Here is an 18993-nt window from a genome sequence, read left to right as displayed (position 1 = left end):
TGACCTCTGTGGTGGTGAAGCTGAGGCCCCAGGAACGTGGGTGTCTTAGTTGTTCGTTCACTGTTAGCTCACCACCCGGGGCCTGGGCCAGGTATTTGGTCAAGTGAGGTCATTAGACCCTCTCTGGGACTCCTTTGCCGAGGTCAGGTGGGGAATGTCACTTCTCTGCACAGATGCTGGCTAGGGGCCAGCCATGTCCTCCTTTCCACTGTATGAGCATGAGGCCAACGCAAAGAGAGGCAGAGAGAAGACCAGCCTGGGGATGCTCAAGGGCCCCTCAAGGAAGCTGCTTCTAGATGCTTCTCAGCCCTACCCGCCATCAATCCCTCCCCTTCCACCCTGGTGGCTGGAGTTGAGTTTCTGCCACCTGAAAAGTCCAGAGCAATAAAAACATCTCCTCGGAGTGAGACTTGAGTACCTGACACATTCTTGACTTGCCCTGAAGGCAATTTTGTTTCTTAGAAAATAGAAGGAGCAACTGAGAAAACTGCTGCTCTGGACCTACTTTTGACCAACGTGAACAAATTGGCCGTGAAGCACAAGTGGCATGCAGCTGACGAGAAAATGGCCACATCACTTTGCGTTTGCAGTGACCTGATCCGAACAAGCTGGAAACAGACTTTAGAAATACCGCACCGTAATAATTTCTGTGATTCAAGATGTCTAGGTAACCCTTAAAATCTTGAAGGGGGGGGGAAGAAAGGCAGCTCATCAAAGATTAAAATGTACTCTATTTAAAATGAAACGTGCTTAGTACAGACAGACTAGAGGAAGCAGCAATTTAGTAGAAGAATAAGATATGTTTGAAGAATCTAAAATTATATAGCGGGATTGGGGAAACATGAGTTTTCAAGTTTTTAAGCATAGCTCCTACAACCTAAACTGTCACTAGGGAGAGCCAACGGGAAGTAGTCATCCCGAAGCATGGAGTGTTAGCAGCCCGCTTGGCCACAGTGCCTCAGCAAGTGTGGCTGGAGGAGATCTGGAGATCAAGAGTGTAGGCTGGTGGGCCACAGTGCGGGACAAGTGCACGTCTGCAGCGGGACGTCTACTGGCCTGGTGCACCTGTCGGAGTGACCCTGTCAGGAAAAGGAGGCCTTTGCTAAATGTCAGTTGCACCCCCAGCTGTGCCGGGACATGCCTCCCACTACCAGGCACTGTGTCATCTGAGCTAAAGAAGACTGGGGTCTGAAATAGCCTCAGCTCTACAGAGAAGGCTTGGTGTAACTCTCAAAGGCAGCCCTGCGATCCGTGGGGGTTTGCGGTAACCCAGAACCGAGGCTCTTTACGTTATTTTTGGGTCACACACTCTGCTCAAGATCAGACGAAGGATACAGACCTTTCTTTCTAGAGGAACATCTAGATATATATGGTGCCTGGTAAGCACTTTCAGGAGATTCACAGGATTCAGGAGGCCAGCTATGAACCTCCACTCAAGAGTTTGGAAATAGAGGGTTCAGGGAGAGGAGGGCGTTGGTAAAATGCTTGCTGTGCAAAAACATGGGGACCTCAGTTTTACCCCCAGAACCTGTGTGAAAAAGCCAGGCGTGGTGGTTTATACTTGCAATCCCAGTACTGGAGAGGCAGAAAAAGGGTCCCTGGAGCTCAATGGCCTGTCACCTTCCCTTACTTGGCTGGTTCCAGGCAGTGAGAGACCCTGTCTCAAAAATCAACATGGGGGCCAGTGAGATGGCTTAGTGCCCCCAAGCCTAGTAGCCTAACTTCCTTATTTGGAATCCACATTAAAAAAAAACCTTGGATGTACTCAGTGGCACAAATCCAATACTCCTAAGGCAAAATGGAAAGGGGAGGTTGGAGGACCAGCTAGAGGTCTCTGGGACAAAGCACTGAAGTACCGTAATTGACTGCAGTTGATCCTGCAACCGTGAGTGTATTTCTTACATTTAACATTGGCGGGACTCATACGAGTAGGGTCTGACGCAGGATTTCAAAGTGAACTCACTGAATATGCAAATGATAGGAGCTGACCTCATGCATTCCGGCATTCACTGTCTCAGAAAGATCCTTGCAGTGGGGAGGGGTGGCACAGGGTGCAGCTAGAAGGCTGGATGAAGACTGCGCCCTTCTTCTTTGACTGAGGAGAGCAAGGCCACCATGTTTAGAGCCCAGCCCACCGCCCACTTCTGCAGCGACTGTGGCCTTTGTGGCTTCAGTGTAAATTCTGCCCTGAACCTGAAGTATTTCGGCTTTATTCTGCTGCATTAAGACCAGTGACCTAATTTCCTGGGGAAGCCCAAATGAAGGGTTTGGATAACAAACAGATTAGAAGTCTGGCCTCTTTACAGAAACAGTTGAAAGACAGAATGCGCAACAGAACTTAAAACAAAGAAAAGGAAACTTGCTCTAGTCTCCAGAGGCCCCAGAAGTCCCCAAGATAGACGTCAGACAGCTCCCAAGTGGAGCTCATCAGAACGCCATTGCACAGCAATTAAAATGCAAACTAATGAACCAAAGATTCTCCGGGGATCATTTGCCAGAACCAGCCTGTCCTGTTACAGATTCCCCCCTCCCGACTATAAGCTGTGTGGGCCCTGACACTCCCTGTGTCCCTGTCCCCCTCACCTCCACATCCTGCTCTGAGGACTTTCAGCACCTTAACATCGGTCCTGTCCTCCAGCGTTCCTGAGGTGTGTGTCTGCTCTCTCTGTACCATATATATGCATGGCTACGGTTTCCTCACCATGGGAGGCTGGCTTCCTTCCACCTGGGGACTTCGCACATGCACTCACTCCTCACTGTCTCCACAGCTTCCGGTTCTCCTTTCCTCGTTGCCTCTCCCCCATCTACTCATGCTTAGGATCCTGGCTTGAAATGTCCCATCTTCCGAGGAGCCTTCTCTGGCTTCTTGGTTTTCTGACACATTCCCATTGTTGCCAGACTTTCTCCACAGAGCCCTTCCCTGACTCTGCTATTGATATTACTGACTCTGCTTGGTTAACACCAGTCTCTCCTTTCTGACACTGAACTCCAGCAGGGCTAACAGGCATGCCTGCTTCGCTCATCTCCAAGCAGAGCCTGGAGCAGTGTGACCGTCACTGGAGTGGCTCAATGAGAGAGTGATACCAGCCTTACTTGACAAGGGAAGGAAGAGACCAAGAAGAGGGAGCCATGCCTCAAAATCCCAGGCTAGCTGTGGAAGTGCTGATACTTGAACTCAGCTCTCAGCTGGCTCATCCCACCCCTGTACTGCCAGTACTAGCTAGTACTCTGTGAGTGTATTCTAGGCTCAGCTCCCAGTGGTAACTGAAACTCCCGGTGGCTGCCACCCACACATGACACCCAGTCAGATTCATTATGGCTCGAGCACCCATGGCCCCAAGCCCCCTCATTCCTGATCACTCAGCACCCCTTGAGGCAGGCTCTCTCGTACTCTGCAATTACTCCCACTCTCCCAGGAGCCAGAAGGGTAGGAACGGGGATAATTAGGGAGAGGGTGACAGCTCTTCTTCACTACCAAGAATATCTCCCACCTCCTGGAGGCATTTCTGCCTTAGGTTCTACGGTGCATTCTGCCTCATGATCACAGAGCTGTTGGCTTGACTCCATTGCTTAACTCCTTCAGCATCTGTGGGAAGTTGGGTCATTGAGGTTCCTAACTCGTGGCTATTGAACAAGTCTGGAGAGTCAAGAGATTTACAACAACAACAACAACAACAACAACAACAACAACAATAACGACGACGACTCAATCTGAAGTCATCTGGGCCAAACTACCAAAGGAGAAAGATGAGCATTTGGAATCGAAGCAGGAATGTAAAGATGTTGATTGTCCACAGTGGTGCACAAGTGGGGATGTAGGTGTGAGGGGCAGGTTCAACACCAGGAGGCCGAGAAGGTGAAAGGAACACTGCACAGCAGGTTTTCAACGCAAGGGCCAACTTCACATCCTAGTGCTGGGTGCTTTGCTGAGACTTGTAACATTGGTCCCTAAAGCAGGAATCTCTTCGGATCAATGGAGGAGCATCAGTGCTCATGGAGGAGACACAAGGACCAGACCTGAATATCAGCCACGGTCTGAGTCCTATGGGGGAAGCTGGAGAGAGCCTGGAGGAAATCTCAGGCCAGGTTCCTCTTTACTCTGCATACTTCAGTATACAGATTTAACATACAGTTATATGTCTATACATCTTACATACAGTTAAGCAACATCCTTCCCCCTCCAATAATGCCCCTGGATGATGACTATATCTAAGGAATCATTTACAGAGTCTCCGAATCTTTGGAATGGCCTCTTCATTTACTCTCACTCAGGAAGCCCTGCCTAGCACTCCCAGTGGACGGCACAGGCTTCTTCTGTTCAATAGCTCTGGGCCAACAGGTCTCTCTGAGGATGATTTTTGTCCTCACCAAGGGACATTAGGTAATATCTGAGACAGTTTTGGAGGGGGTGTATTACTGGCACCTTGTGGGCATAGACAGGGATGCTACCAAATACTCCACAGTGTACAAGACAATCCTTATACCAAAAAAATTGCCTAGCCCCAGATATCAACAGTGTTGAGGTTCAGAAACTTGGCCTTGGGCACACAAAGCAAAGTACAGCTTGAGGGGCTTTGCGGCTGATGGCATCTGTGGTGAGGACAAAATTCCTAAGAAGACTCACTCCCTGTAACTTTCCCCTGCACTCAGGGATTACCTTTTGGGGAAACCTTGAAGGAATCTCAATCCTCTCCCAAGAGGCTAGTTGTGCATTCTCAGCAAGGCTAATCATGCTGACTCAGCTAACATCCTGGTATTTACAGCATCGTTCATAACTTAAACTCCTACTTTCTGAATGCCCGGAGTCTCTTATCCTTTGCTTGTACCTGGTTCCCTCTGGTTTGTCTAAGGGTTGTTGGTCTTCTCCCTGCCTCTCAGCCCTAACATTGGGCCCACTGTGCTCACTTCCTCCCATATAACAATATTAGGAGGAGGGGACTTTGGGGAAGTGGTTGGGTAGTGAGAGCAGAATTTCTATGATTGAGATCAATATTCTTATGAAATAGGTCTCGGGTGACCACTTTCCCCCCTTCTACCATGTCAGGAGGTGGCAAGAAGGTAGCATTGGTGTGAAAGTAGGCCATCCCCAGATCCCAAGTCTGCGCGCACTTTGATCTTGGACTTGCCAGCCTCCCGGTGAGCAATTTCCCCCGTATCATTTATGTGCCTCCAGTCTGCTAGTTCGTTTTGCCGTCTGAACAGACCAAGGCAGCAGCTGTTACAGTTTGAATTTCAGATGTCCACCATAGGCTCACGCTAGGAATGCTTGTTTCTCAGTTGGGTGCCGTGGGAGGCTGTGGTCCCTTTAGGAGGTGAGGTCCGGCTAGTAGAAGTAGGTCACTACAAGTGGGCCTTTGAAAGTTATAGCCTGAATCCCAGTTCAGGCCTTGCTCCTTGCTTTCTTGCCCATGATATAAATAGCCTACATCACATCACAAGGTCCACTGCCACAGACCCTTCCTGACTACAACGGACTGGATTGAGCAAAAAGAAATATTTTTCTCTCTTTAAGTTGTTCTTGTCAAGTAATTTGGCAACAGTGAGATAAAGAGAAGCGAACACACCAGTTGTCAGCTGCTCACCAGGAGTGCGCTTAGCCTTTCTGTGGGGCCCCTCTCCTGGCATGCCTCCCACTGAATCCTCCCTTTAACATCTTGTCATGGCCAACAGTCACCCATGTGGCTATTGTATTGAGTTAGAGCTAGTTCCTGCCTTGGGCTGTAGGGTTGCCCAGCCCTACAGACATTTCACGTAAGAGGGGCCCCCAGAAGTAATGGCTAACATGAAGTTGGTTTGGCAGCTTAGGTGGCTGGCTTGTTCAGGCCTAGAAACAAGCTTTGGTGTCTTGGTGAGAGGCTGAAGTGATTGTATCAAACCAGTGGAGTGGAAGGGGCCTGGAAGGGCCTCTCAGAGGAGCAGAGCCAATATCACTGTGACTATCGGGATAAGGGGAGTCTGGAGATCAACTGGGCCACTGAGGGAGGAATCCTGGGGCAGGACTAGCTCTGGGAGGGGAAGCCACTGTGTCTTTCACCCGGGATCCCTGAACAAGACAGCCTGCTGTGATGCTCTGAGATGTGGGGAGTTGCAAGGGGATGGAACAGGGCAGGTAGAAGCTGTGTACACTCAGGGGCATGGACATTCCCCTGAGGTCCTCTGACCCCTTGTACGGCTCAACCTCCTACCCCCAGGTGGAGCCAGAGGCATTTGCCCAGAGTGTTGCCAGGGAAGCAGGCCAGTGGAGCAGCCGGTGGAGGCACACAGGGATGGAAGGCAGATTACATGTCACTTCATATTAGCCACTCCGGCAACCTCCCTCATCCACCCCAGAGAGGAGAGAATTAATTGCAATCTTGAGGACAGGCCAACAGCAAAGACAGCACGGAAACGGAAGGAGGTTGTATCTCTTTTCCCGCCGTGAGCCCATCAGAATGCCTCAGAGAGGAGAGGGTCAGATTTGCTTACCTGTGAGATACATCTCCTCCCCTTCAGTGAACATCTGGTGGCAGCGCACACATCTGGCACAGGTAGGGTGGTAGTGTTTCCCTCCTGCCTGTGGAGATCAGGATATGGAGCATAGCATCAGAGCTGAGGCTACTGTCTGGTAGGGGCTGGTGGGTGAACACTTCCTGGGTATATTGGTGGTGTTGGGGTCTCTATGGCCCTGTAGTTGGTTGGGAGGCTGCCCAGGGGCATCCGCAACCATGCGAGAGTCCACCGAGAGCTCAGTAGTTCCTTCATGGATCTTGACAAAAACTCAGGGGATTTCTAGGGAATCAGAGGCTACTACTCTGCCATCCTCATTGCCCCCAAGGAAATGCCATTTTGAGGACTGCCAGCACGTCCCCAAGTGTGGGCCCCCTAATGCTAGTGATGACCAAGATGATTGCAAGTTCTACTATATCAACTTAAGATTTCATAACATTGGATAATGAAAGAGGAGAGAGAGAGAGAAGGGGGGGGGCGGGGAGGGAGGGACCCTTTTGACCCTGTGCCAATTCAGGTCCAATGAATCTTGAGCATTATCTGAAACACACTCATCTATTTTTCTAAGAATGAGAACAAGTACGAGGCTTGGAGTCTTCACAAACAAGAAAATTTGGCCAGAACTATATTCATTTTGGGCTGTCTTCAATTTGGCAAATGACTTGTTTTTTTTTTTTTCTTCCTGCTATGTTGTTGTACCAGTTGTCTGTTATGTGAGTCAACTTAAAGATGGATTAAAGTATTAGGTAAGGCTGAGTGTATGAAGTTTACAAACATGGCAAATATCCTGAGAATAGCTTATGAAGGACAGTTTTTTTTTTAAAAATGGGCTCAGTGTATAAATTATATTATGTGAGAAGCAGGACCCACTGGGGCACTCTAACACCTAGTCTAGACCTGGCTCTCTCACAGTGATCCTGGCTTACTCTAACCTGGCTTTGGTAAATCCATTCACTTTTCTTACCTTTCTTCCCTATATTTCACTTAAAAATGGAAATGAGCGCGGTTACCAAATTTCTTTTGGAAGGGTGAAGGAAATGGCTTTTGAGAACGTTTGTGTTTGAAGGTTTCCCTGGAAGCCAGTAGCAGTGTCAAGCCCCCATCACACTTCTGAATTAGATGCTAGAATCCTGTCCCCAAAGGCCTGCTGTACAAGGACAATTTGGTGGCAGACCTAGGATTTGCATATGGGAGGAGTAGCACAGAGGCTGGGGTGGAAAGTGAAGCATTTTTGATGGATGCTTTTTCTTATCAGGGCAGGTATTTGGGGGAGGGATGAGGTAAAGGCTATTGGAAGTTGCGACATCCCTTTCTCTAAGTCATTACTTGGTCTGAATGTTAGCTCCAAAATTACAATTGTGAGGCAGGCGTGGTGGTGCACGCCTTTAATCCCAGCACTCGGGAGGCAGAGGCAGGTGGATCTCTGTGAGTTCGAGGCCAGCCTGGTCTACAAAAGCGAGTCCAGGACACCCAAGGCTACACAGAGAAACCCTGTCTCAAAATGAAAAAAAAAAATTACAATTGTGTAAAGAAGCCTTCTTTCTGAACAGTTTTAGGGATGGGGTTCTTGGGATTGGACTGTCTGTTTTGGAGAAATTCTTTTATCTCAAAACTCAGCAAGAATGTGAAAAGGGAAGATCCTTATAAAAGAAAAATAATCTTCAATGTCCCCTTTCTGCATTCTTGGTTGTTTATGCGGCTCCCACCGATGAGACACTGTCCTTGTCGTCAGGAAAGTAAGCTGTGTTCAAACTTTAGAAGGAACCTGCTATTTTCCCAAGCAAGGAAGTTGTGGGACGGATTCTCTAGTAGCATGACAAGGATAATCAGCTTAATTAGTAGCCTCTTCCTAGTGTGTCTTCTTATCATTTCAATTACAGGCCTTTTTTGGACCTGCTTTTCCCCCAGTGCCTCAGCAATACTGAAGTGAACATCCTCTTAAATGTCACACTCCACCACCCCGCCCCAGACGAAAGAGACTTCATGCCTGTCTCAGCATTCTGGGTCCTGGATGGTTTTGAAAACAATGGGAGAGAAGTGAGGCTTCCAGGGCAGCCTGTACCCAGCAAGGGAACAAAGGGTAAGTGATGCAATGAACCATTTCACCCAGGAACGAACTGAAGTCAAGAAAGCAGTGAAGAAAAGTAGCAAAGAGTTGGTACTGCCCAACTGAGGCCATATTAGAAAGCACTGAGAGTGGCAGATAACGTCTGAAGTCGAGCAAGAGCAAGTTGTGGTTCTTGCTGAGGAAGTAGGAAGGAAGGATGGGTCTGACACTTGGCACACTGTGTTCTGTCCCTAGAGGAGTCATGAGATGGCCTCAGAAGGGGATGGGAAGGTTGGGATGAGAAGACAAGTTTTAGGTGCCTGCAGAATACTGGAAATGTGCTGGCCCTGAACTGGGCAACTGGGCATCCTTTCCCATCTTCCAGAAATAGCACCGAGCTTTGCTCAGTTGGACCTCCTGCCATCAGGCCATATGGTTATATTGTGTTAACCCCACCAATATGCTGATTCCAACTCTATGGGCACAGTGGGTTCAGGGATGGGCCTGAAGTTTTCCGGAGAGGCCCCCAGATGTTTGCTGAACCATTAGGAGAGAGCAGTTTGCTATCCACAATGGGATGTGGCTGCTAGATTGTAAGCCTGAGGAACTGGTGTCTAATACCCCAACCACAAAGCAGAGCCTTTTTCAGAGTGAAGGCAATACAGAAAAGTGTGGAGCCAAGATGGTCAAAGATTCAAGCGATTTCAATCAGCCACATTCTCCAGGAGTGCCGGAAGCCAGACTGATGCCTACGCTCTTATTATGAGAATGGATACATTTCCTTTTCAGTCCCTGTGATTTGAGTATAGCTTCTGCCTTCCAACTAAACAAAGCCCTGCTTAACATATCCATTAGGAATGAAATGACAGTCTTCACTAGTGACAAAGGCTGACTTGAAAATAACTTGCTTAAGGTTTCTTGGCTAGATGTGGTAAAATTAGAATTCAGAGCTATAATTATTTTTCTCCTGACCCCTGATTGGCCGAGAGCTTGAGGCACCAGTGTGAGATCCACAAGGCTGGAGTCCCACACTTCATCTCTGTCTCTGACCTTGCAAAGGCACTGCTTGTCTTAGGTCTCCATTTTTTTTTTTTATTCCAGCTGTGAAACAATGAGGCTGGAATAGTTGACTGCTAAATGTATTTCCCAACTCAAAGAAAAAAAAAACCAGTAAATCCAACATGCTGAAGGAGCTGGTACAAATGGGGTCAACTGGAACCCAGTCACAGCTGCCTTAAAGGGAGAGACTGCCACACTGGTGAACAATAGCACAGCTTGAGGAAAAGAGGCCACTAGGAAACCTTTCCATCTGCAGTGTGCATCAAGTTTCTCCTCTTGAAGGAAAATTGAGCTTTTGTGGCCCCTATCCCACTGGCTCTATAACTTGTTGGGTGCCTTTTCCTCATAGTCATGCAGAAGCAGCCAGCAATTCCTATTTAAGGAAAAATCTCACCACATGCACCGGCCTTTCCTCAGGCCCCTTACTCCTTAGCGTCTCTACATTTTGACCAGCACTCCAACTGTCCTACCATGCGTCCTGAAGCTCCATCCTTTCCCAGTGTTCTCAGTTTTCCTCTCACATCCTGTGTGCACATGCACCTACAGGTTCATGTACGTGTGCAGGTTCATGTGTGTGCACATGTGTGAAGGCCAGAGGATAGGCTTAGCTACCATCCCTCTGGGACTGTCCACTTGTCAAAACATTTTTACTTTATGTGTATGACTGCTTCGTCTTCGTGTACGCCTGTGCATCAGTTTCATGCCTGGTGCCCACAGAGACCAGAAGAAGGAAGGCAGCAGATCCCCTGGATCTGGAGTTACAGATGGCTGTGAACTGCCACATAGGTGCTGGGACTTGAACATGGATCCTCTAGAAGAGCAGCCAGAGCTCTTTACCTGAGCCATCTCGCCAGCCCCTTCACCTTGTTTTTAGACATAGGGTCTCTTACTGCTTTAAATTTACCGAGTAAGCTTGGCTGGGACTCAGTTGGCTGAACCGTGAACCCCAGGAATCTGTCTGTTCTTGCTTCCCCAGCACTGGGAAGGCAAGTTTGCACCATTGCACCTGGCTTAATGTGTTCTGGGGATCAAACTCAGGTCCTTGTGCTTCCAAGGCAAACACTTTACCCATTGAGCCATCTCTCCAGTGCTCCTCCTATATCCTTGATTATCTCTCTTACAGTAGTTCCCACTCTTTGCACCACCTGTAGGTAACCATTTCCCAAGGCTAGTGCTAGCCCTTTTCCACTCTGTCAGCATCTCCTCTGCCTTGGAAATCCTGACTGCTTGTACTCTTATTCTCGGCTCAGTGCTTTGATGTTGGCCTCTCCGGGTGTAGGCTTTGGTCCTGTCTGTCTTCTCGCCGACTTCCTGGGATTTCAATCACAACTCATCTCAAATGTTCTCCAAGATTCTGCCTGGATCATCCGGTGTCTCTCACTTCCCGTGCCGCAGATGCCATACTAAGCTTCTTGTCACTCAGACTCAACACTTTGCTGCAACCTTTGTTTCTTCTCCTTGAGTCCCTAAATTCTCAGGTTGCCCCGCACAGGGACTGAGCTGTTGAATTTCTGCCTCCATGAAGCTGGAGACAAAGGTGATGGTTCTTGGTATGCAGTGGCTCCTTGATGGCTCCTCTTCCGGCTTCCTCCGGTGAACACCATGCCATCTCCTCTGAGGTGCAGCTCTAATCAGGCTGCTCCTGCCCAGGCCCTCCACCATTCCGCAGTGCCCAGTGACTCATACATAGACTCTTTTTTTTCTTGTACCCCACACCATTGGAGACCTGGGCCCAGCAACCTTCCCTGTGTGCCTTCCTTTAGCTCTGCTCGGCACTCTCCCCTGGTCCTTAGAGATGCTTGATCATTCATAACTCCACGTATCTGTTCATTTTGTTCTCTTTGACAGATAACTTTCAACATCACATTCAGTACAGTTTTTAAAAATTTGCAATTTTATTATACTGCTCTTTTATTTTATTTTATTTTATTTTTGAGACAAGGTTTTCCTGTGTAGCCTTGACTGTCCTGGGATTAAAGGTATGTGCCACCATGCCTGGCTTCAGGCTGCTCCTTTTAAAAGTTGTCCAAAGGCTTTCCTCTGTACTAACTATAAAACCCAAGCTCCTAAACATGATGTGTAAAGGCCCTCTGGGACATACTCTGTATTTCTGCCTTCAATTTTCATTTCTTTTTTGTTTTTTGGAGACAGGGTTTCTCTGTGTAGCCCTGGCTGTCCTGGAACTTGCTCTGTAGACCAAGCTGGCCTCAAACTCAGAGATCTGCCTGCCTGTGCCTCCTGAGTGCTGAGATTAAAGGCCTGAGCCACCACCACCAGGCTCTCTTAGCTTTTCATGTACTGACCTCATCCTCCTCAGAGTTCTTCTTCTGGGCATCTCCTCACACAGACCTTTCCTGATTGCTATGAGCTCCTGCCCAGCCCACACGTGGCTGTAGAATCTCCCTCAACTTAGTCCTCATGACAACCACAAGCAGTTGGCAGTGTTGATAATTCTGCCTACAGTATCCAAACCAGCCTGTAATTCCTCAGCCACTGCCAGATGCAAAACTGAGCCCTACAGATACAAAGATCCTCACCTGAAACAGGATTATGAATTAGCAGTAGAGACACGCCACAACTCAATTGTCCCTACCCTTGGGCTATTATTTTTCCTTTGCACTGAGCTTCTCGAGGTAGGTGGCCCCAAAGTATGGGAAGGCAGCTTCCAGCCCCAAATAGTGTGGAAAGAATGGCTGGGAAGGCCAAGGACTCAGCAAGGGGCTGGAGGTTGTCTGTCACTGGCAGAGAGAGCTGCGTATCAGAGGCTAGGGAGAGCTGTTGCCATGGCGATGGACCAGGCAAAGAAAGGTTTAGAGAGCAAGCTGCTAGACAAGCTGGTTCTTAAATCAGCACATTACCAAGCAGTTAAAACATAAAAAGGGCTTCCATCCTGAGGCAGAGCCTGGAGGAAAATCCTAATTGTTACTCCTTAGAAATCTGTCTGAGTCTGAATCCAAAGAAGCAACTCATTTTTTTTCCAGCACAGCAGTTTTTGAACCAAGAATTATTTTGTCCAAGAATTATTCTATTTTTGGGGTACTCAGACCTTGGCAAGGTTAGTTAATCAGGGCTATGCAGTAAGCAAACTCTGGGAGGTTAAAGCAATGGGGGGGGGGCAGAGAAAGGGCTTGGATGACTTTCTCTTCTTAGGTGATGACTTTTGGAGTCACAGGCTATCCTGCTTGTACATGGCTACTCAGCCGTACTTACCTCCAAGACCCTGCCACTGATGTACCGGTCACAAGTCTCACATTTAATGCCAAACTGGGCGTGGTAGTCAGACTCGCAGTATGGAACGCCATCCCTGCAGGGGAAAAGTTCACATAGGAGGAGAAAGTAAGCAGAATGGGGAAGGAGTCGTTGTCCAGGATATTGTCTGTGGTGATGGCCAAGACTGGGGTCTTCGGAGTGCTTTTCAAATGCAAACTGCCGCTTAGATGGACCGCTAGAGAGAACCTGTGGGAACCTGCATTTAGTGAGGCTCCTAGGCAATGACGGGGCCACAGCTCTGCTCTATCTCTTTAGGTGTCTTTTCTTTTTCCCTTCCCCATCCTCTTGGGTTCTCCAGACCCCTCTGCTTCCCTTTGCCCCAAAGGGACTCTTTCAGAAAATTATTTAAAGACACAGCATTTTGTTTTCTGTAGAAAACATAATGCTCGTGTATGGTACAGCTTTCTCAAGGCATAAGGGAAAATGTCTTCCCCTTCCTTCTAGTCCTTCCTGGTTTCTCTTCCAGGATGTAATGATGTGATCAGTTGCTTACAGACCCTCAAGTGTTCCTCCTTTGGCCAAAAACGTTTTATCTGTAATGGAGAGAACTGCTGGGGTGAGCTGACGGACCAGTACATTAGAAGTCTCCCATGAGCACTGTTTACACATGTGTGTCTACCCAGTGTGTGTGTGTGTGTGTGTGTGTGTGTGTGTGTGTGTGTGTGTCTGTGTGTCTGTGTGTGTCTGTGTGTCTGTTGTGTGGTGTCCCACAGCAGGTATGTAGAGGCCAGAGGATAACTGTGGAGTTGGTTCTCTCTCTCCACTTTGTGGGTTCCAGAGATCAGACTTGGGATTGAACTCAGACGCCACTCTCAGGTGGTAAGTCTCTTCACCCACCGGCTTACCTCAACAGCCCGGCTATGGTTTATTATTCTGTTCTCTACAGCTAGCGAATAGTGGGCATTTCTTGCAATGATAGTGATTCACACAGATTGCTTCATTTATTCGTTGCAGCAGTCCAGGGAGGCAAATACGACTAATTTCCCAGTGTGCAAATGAGAAAGCGCACGGAAAAGGTAAGTCACTTCCCCAGGCCTTCCAGGACTGTTTACAGCTGAGGGTCAAGCCTAGGTGGTCTGGCTTCTCGTCACATATTCATGAGGATTGACGGAGATTGGCTCAGTATATGCTAGGGTTTAGTCAGAGCCTGGCTCACTGCCTACCCTGGGAAAGCAGTGATCACCATGGTGGCTATGAGAGTGCTCAAGGAGACTGCTCTCCCACTGTTGGGTATAGGATAACGTGGTTCAGATAGATAGTCCTGAAAAGCAGGCACACAGCTGCTCTGTCTCCAGCTGGAGCCCTACCTGGGAGCAAGGCAGTCAGCATCACCTGACGTTAAAGCAGCTCATCAGCAAGCCCAAGAAACCTCTCTAGCTCTTTCAACTTCCCCGACCTCTAGCCAGGTTCTTATGCTTTGGGTGTAAGTGTGAGAAACTATGCAAAGAAAAAAGTTTGATGTGGGTAAAGATGCCAACACAACTGCGCTTGAATTCCTGGGCTGGGGATGCCTTGGGGAATTGGAAATATACATAATTATGAACAGAGGCAGATGGGAAAGGGAGCATTTAGTATGTCCTTATTAGATATGGAACATAGACCTCCAGAGTCATTTTACTAACAAACGAGCAAACTAAGACTTAGAGATGTCAAGTCCTTGGCCCAGGTCACATGGGCAGGAGGATTTCTGTCTCAAGCATCTGTAATAGCTTCATGACTCCTGTCCCTTTGCTGCAGAAGGTGAGAGGCTCAGAGACAGAGTGCAGAGACCCAGAGAGGTCAATGCTCTAGGCTGGGGATCTTGTGCTCTGTGCAAGCCCCTATTGCCCCAGAGAATTCTGACCTAGGACCAACGATTCCTGCCTGGTGACATCCCACAGACACTCCTAACTTGGCACGCTTAGAGGGGAGTGCCTAAGATTTACTGACCTGGCATCTAGGGCTGTCAGGGGCTCGACCTCAGCTCACCTCTGAAGCCTGCCTTTCTGCCTCACACTGTGTACACACTTGAGCTCTCAAACAGGATGGAAGGGTTTAACCCATGCCCTTATTTATGCCCTTAATGGGCTAGGAGTCTGCCTCTAAACTTGTATTTTGAATTTTATCCAGCCTTCAAGGCCCAGCTCAAGCCTTCCATGATGCTCTCACAGATTCTGGATGTCATTGCGGCTACTTAGAAGGGACCCTTCCTTTCTCTGACTATTCATAGCCCCCTTTTGCACCTTGGACACAGGCAGGTATGTTTGGCCAGCAGCTATTTCCTCTTCCCCAGGCAGCAATACCTGGGCATTCCTTTGGAGGCCACTCTTTCCAAGTGTCACAAGAGTTGCCTTAGGGTTGGGTCCTCCCAAGTTAGTGTTTGAGCAGGAATGGGCAGGAGAAGCAAGGTAGCTAAGTCAGGGGCAGCCACAGGACTACTGCTGCAGTTTCTGGGAGAAAGGCCTCTCCTTTTGCTAGGCTTGCTAAACTGATGATCTGATCCCAGGCACCACTGGCAGTGTTCTTTGCTCCTTCATCTGCCTGGGGAATAAATCTAGTAAAAGGAAAGCAGAGGAGGGAGGGAAGGATGGAGAGAGAAAAGGGGGAGGAGCGAGGCTCTGAAGTGCTGAAAACATCTTTAAGAAGTGGGTATACAAGCTGGGTCTGGTGGCGTACGCCTTCAATCCTAGCACTCAGGGAGGCAGAAGCAGGCAGATCTCTGTGAGTTCAAGGCTAGCCTGGTCTACATACAGAGTGAGTTCCAGGGCAGCCAAGGCTGCACAGGGAACCCCTGTCTCGAAAACAAACAAAACAAAACAAAGCAAAACAAAAGACCCAGTCCTCTCTTTCCCCCAAGGAACCTGGTATACCTTTGACATAGCTTGTCTGAGGCCAACACCAATTGCTCCTTTTAAATGTGCCACACTGAGCTTTCAGTCACTCATGTGTGATACTTGTAATTCACACTCTCCACAAACCCCGGGTGCCCTCGTTCTTCCTGTCCATAGCTTGTCTCCCTTATTGAATGTGTCTCAGCAGACACCATGCACACTATAGCTCTACAGGCTCACTACCTCCTGACTGTGGGGCAGAGAGGGGCAGAGGAAGTGTATGGGATCAGGAAGTGTCAAAGTGCCAAGGGTCTTGTTCGCAGTATTTGGATGTGCATGTGTGTGTGTGTGTGTGTGTGTGTGTGTGTGTGTGGTCACTAGCATTGAGGCCTTAAGAGAACTTGTGCAAAGGTGCTGTGTGTAAGGCCCCGAGGTTGAGTCCTCTTGCCTGATCATTTTCTTTACCCTCCATCCCCTCCTGTCTCAAATCCGTGCAATAACTATACCAGCTCTGGGTCAGGCATTGTGCTAATGGCTGAGAACACAGCAGTAACTAAATCAAAGCTCCTGCCCTGGCAAGGACAGAGAGTAAAACTATCACTGTGTAAGGTGCTCACTCCTTTGAGTCTCTGTCCAATGAGAGTTTTATTTTATTTTGTTTCTTTTGTTTTGTTTTTGGAGATAAGGTCTCTCTCTATAGCTCTGGCTGTCCTGGAACTCACTATGTAGACCAGGCCAGGCTTGAATTCACAGAGATGCTTCTGAATCTGTCTCTGAGTGTTGGGATCAAAGGTGTATGCCATGCCTGGCCATGGGAGGTTTAATGTCATAGTCCATCCAAAGCTGCCTGTTAGTTCTTTGTGCACAGTGAAAGCTCAGTAAATGTATTATTATTATTATTATTATTATTATTATTAAAAATTAAAACATATGCATTACTATATATAATTATGAATGGTAGTAGCCTGGGTAAGAAACAAAACAGTCTGAGGGTAGTAATGGGGGGACAGAGGTGGGGAGGCAAGGGGAGCCATCTCTGAGTTGGAGGCATACGGAAGGAAGGGAAGGAACCGCAGGCGAAAACCACCAGTGCATCATGGGAAAGACTGAAATGTAGAAAGAGGCTGGGAGTGTGGTCACTGTGGTTTCCATTGAATGTGATGGCAGGCGATGCTGGGGATTCAGGAGAGGACAGTGGGACAGGCCTTGTAGGATGCAGAAACCCAGGAAGCCCAGGGAGGGGAAGAGAGAGGCACTCACTTGCTAATGTACTCCCCAGTGAGGATGACGCTACAGGTCTGGCATTTGAAACAGCTGACATGCCACTGCTTGTCCAGTGCCAGGAGTGACTGGCCATGTTTAATCTCCTCTTTGCACCCAGCACAGTCTGAAAAGACAAGAGTAAGCAGAACATCTTGTGTCCCTTTGGCTTACTGCCGTCATCACATGCCAAAGAAACCCATCACTGGATGCCATCACTCCCCCCACCCCACCCGACGGCCACACAGATGCTGCCAGAGCTCTGGTCTGTGGACAATGGAGCCTGGAGTGAGAGGGAAGAAAAGAAGCTGCCCTGTTGCTCATCATGACTACTCTTTACCCAAGCTCATACTCTCTTTCATCACCTTAGTGCCTGACATATTTGCATTGTCTAGGAGCTTGAATGTGCACCACCTTAGATGATGGAATTTCACCACGACCTCTGCATGGTAAAATTTGAAAAACCCTGTTCCTGAAGACAGGCTGCTTCTTTCCATCCCTCTTTAGTCAAGGGCCATGCTATGGTTAGTATTCTTGGTCAACTTGACTGGATTCAGAGTTCGGCGGGAGGGACGCATTTAGGTATGAGGGTTTGCATTGAGAGGGGAAGATGCTGCCCTGGGTGTGACGGGCACCACCCTGTGGGCTGGGATCCTGGGCTGAATAAAAAAAGAGACAAGGGGTAAGCCAGCTGGCCCAGTGCCTGCATTCTCTTTCTCTGCTGTTCAGTCTGTTGAGATGTGAGCACATGCCCTGCCACAGCTGTGACTCGCTCCTGCTGCCGTGTCGCCTTTGCTGTGATGGGCTATGTTCTCCAAGCCAAGAGCCAAAAGAAAGCTTTCCTAATTAAATGGCTACTTGCCAAGTATTTGACTGCAACAAGGAGCAAAAGAGTAATGAAAAGCCATACTTGTGTTATATATATATATGTGTGTGTGTGTGTGTATGTAATTTTATTTTTATTTTCTTATTTTTTATTTTGCCTAGCCTGGTGTTAGGCACAGAGTGGGAACTCAAGGGGTATTTTCTGAAGAAAGTATCAATGAGTGGGATCTCATCACACTCAGGCAAAGGAGTGAATTTACCACGCTCATCTTTCCCCAGAATGCAATGATTAGAATCTGAAGAGATTGCCCCAAACCAGAAATGTGCTTTCACTCCCTGTCAGAGTTGGGACAGAAAGTAGGTTGGAGTCTAGTGGTCTGGTCTGCCTATTGTTTAGTGAATGTAGGGGGGGGGAGGGGCAGGAAATAGAGCCAGCATCCAAGGTATTTGGGAAATCCTGGGAATTCTGGCCTTGCTGATCAGATGGATCCACTTTGGAGGAGGGAAGTGGTCACTGGGCAAAGTTTATTAGAGGTCAAATCTCTGAACCCTTGGCTGTCGAGCACCTTTCTAACATCCCTGAGCATAAGCTGGGGCAGGAAGATCTCCAACTGTAAAAAGCTTTAAGCCTCTAGATAGGCTAGAGAACAAAGAGTTTGGGGATTTAGCTCTTTCATTTTTCTGGAATCAGTGTGCAAGTCTCCCTGTAACTATGCCCCACCTCCCACAAAATAACAAAAACAAAATAGAAATGCACATTTTAAAGCCAGTGGCTTTGGCAGGTTGAGTGCCTCCTCTCTTTTTAGACAGATAGCATCTGGTCATACTTTCCAGGTCATGAAAACGATGCTGTGTTCCTGTGGCTCCTTCAGAACGCTTCACAATTACGGGCTCCACAGTCACAGAACACTTGGCCAAGTGTCCCAGCCACAGCAAGAGTCTAGCAGGTTTTTAATAGGTAGTTCCTGCTTCATGCTTTATCACACATGAAGGCTCAGGCCTTCTTGAGTCAGTTCATGTCATGTTTGGACAGACATGACTGTCAAGAACATCATCCTCCTGTGGAACCTGACCTGTCACTTCTCCTATTCTTACATATCAAAGAACAACCTTCCCATTTTCTTCCATGATGGTCCCTTCAAACAACTAAAGGCAACCGTGGGTTGTTTCTCTCTTACCCGGCATGCCTTACTTTTCACTTGATATGGTTATCCACATTCACAAAGGGAGCCCCAT

At 48.2% G+C, this 18993-nt stretch overlaps 1 protein-coding gene across 2 annotated transcripts in view; it reads right to left on the bottom strand.

The window, feature by feature from the left end:
• The window catches only part of ABLIM3 (actin binding LIM protein family member 3), a 115110-nt gene that overhangs the window by 34346 nt on the left and 61771 nt on the right, over nucleotides 1-18993 (bottom strand). For both annotated transcript variants that reach the window (XR_014779038.1, XM_084780850.1), the window contains exons 6-8: nucleotides 16933-17059; nucleotides 12803-12896; nucleotides 6466-6553 (exon numbers count right to left, since the gene is read on the bottom strand). Coding sequence is in view for 1 of the 2 variants with exons in the window: in XM_084780850.1 (XP_084636976.1) it covers nucleotides 6466-6553; nucleotides 12803-12896; nucleotides 16933-17059 (309 nt within the window). In the remaining variant the exon portion in view is untranslated. The remainder of the gene's footprint in view (nucleotides 1-6465; nucleotides 6554-12802; nucleotides 12897-16932; nucleotides 17060-18993) is intronic.

This window comes from Acomys minous, assembly GCF_964271855.1.
Source record: "Acomys minous genome assembly, chromosome: 4".
Classification (NCBI taxonomy): domain Eukaryota; kingdom Metazoa; phylum Chordata; class Mammalia; order Rodentia; family Muridae; genus Acomys; species Acomys minous.
The sequence above is the reverse complement of the archived record's forward strand: the minus strand, read 5'-3'. Positions and strand labels throughout refer to the sequence as shown.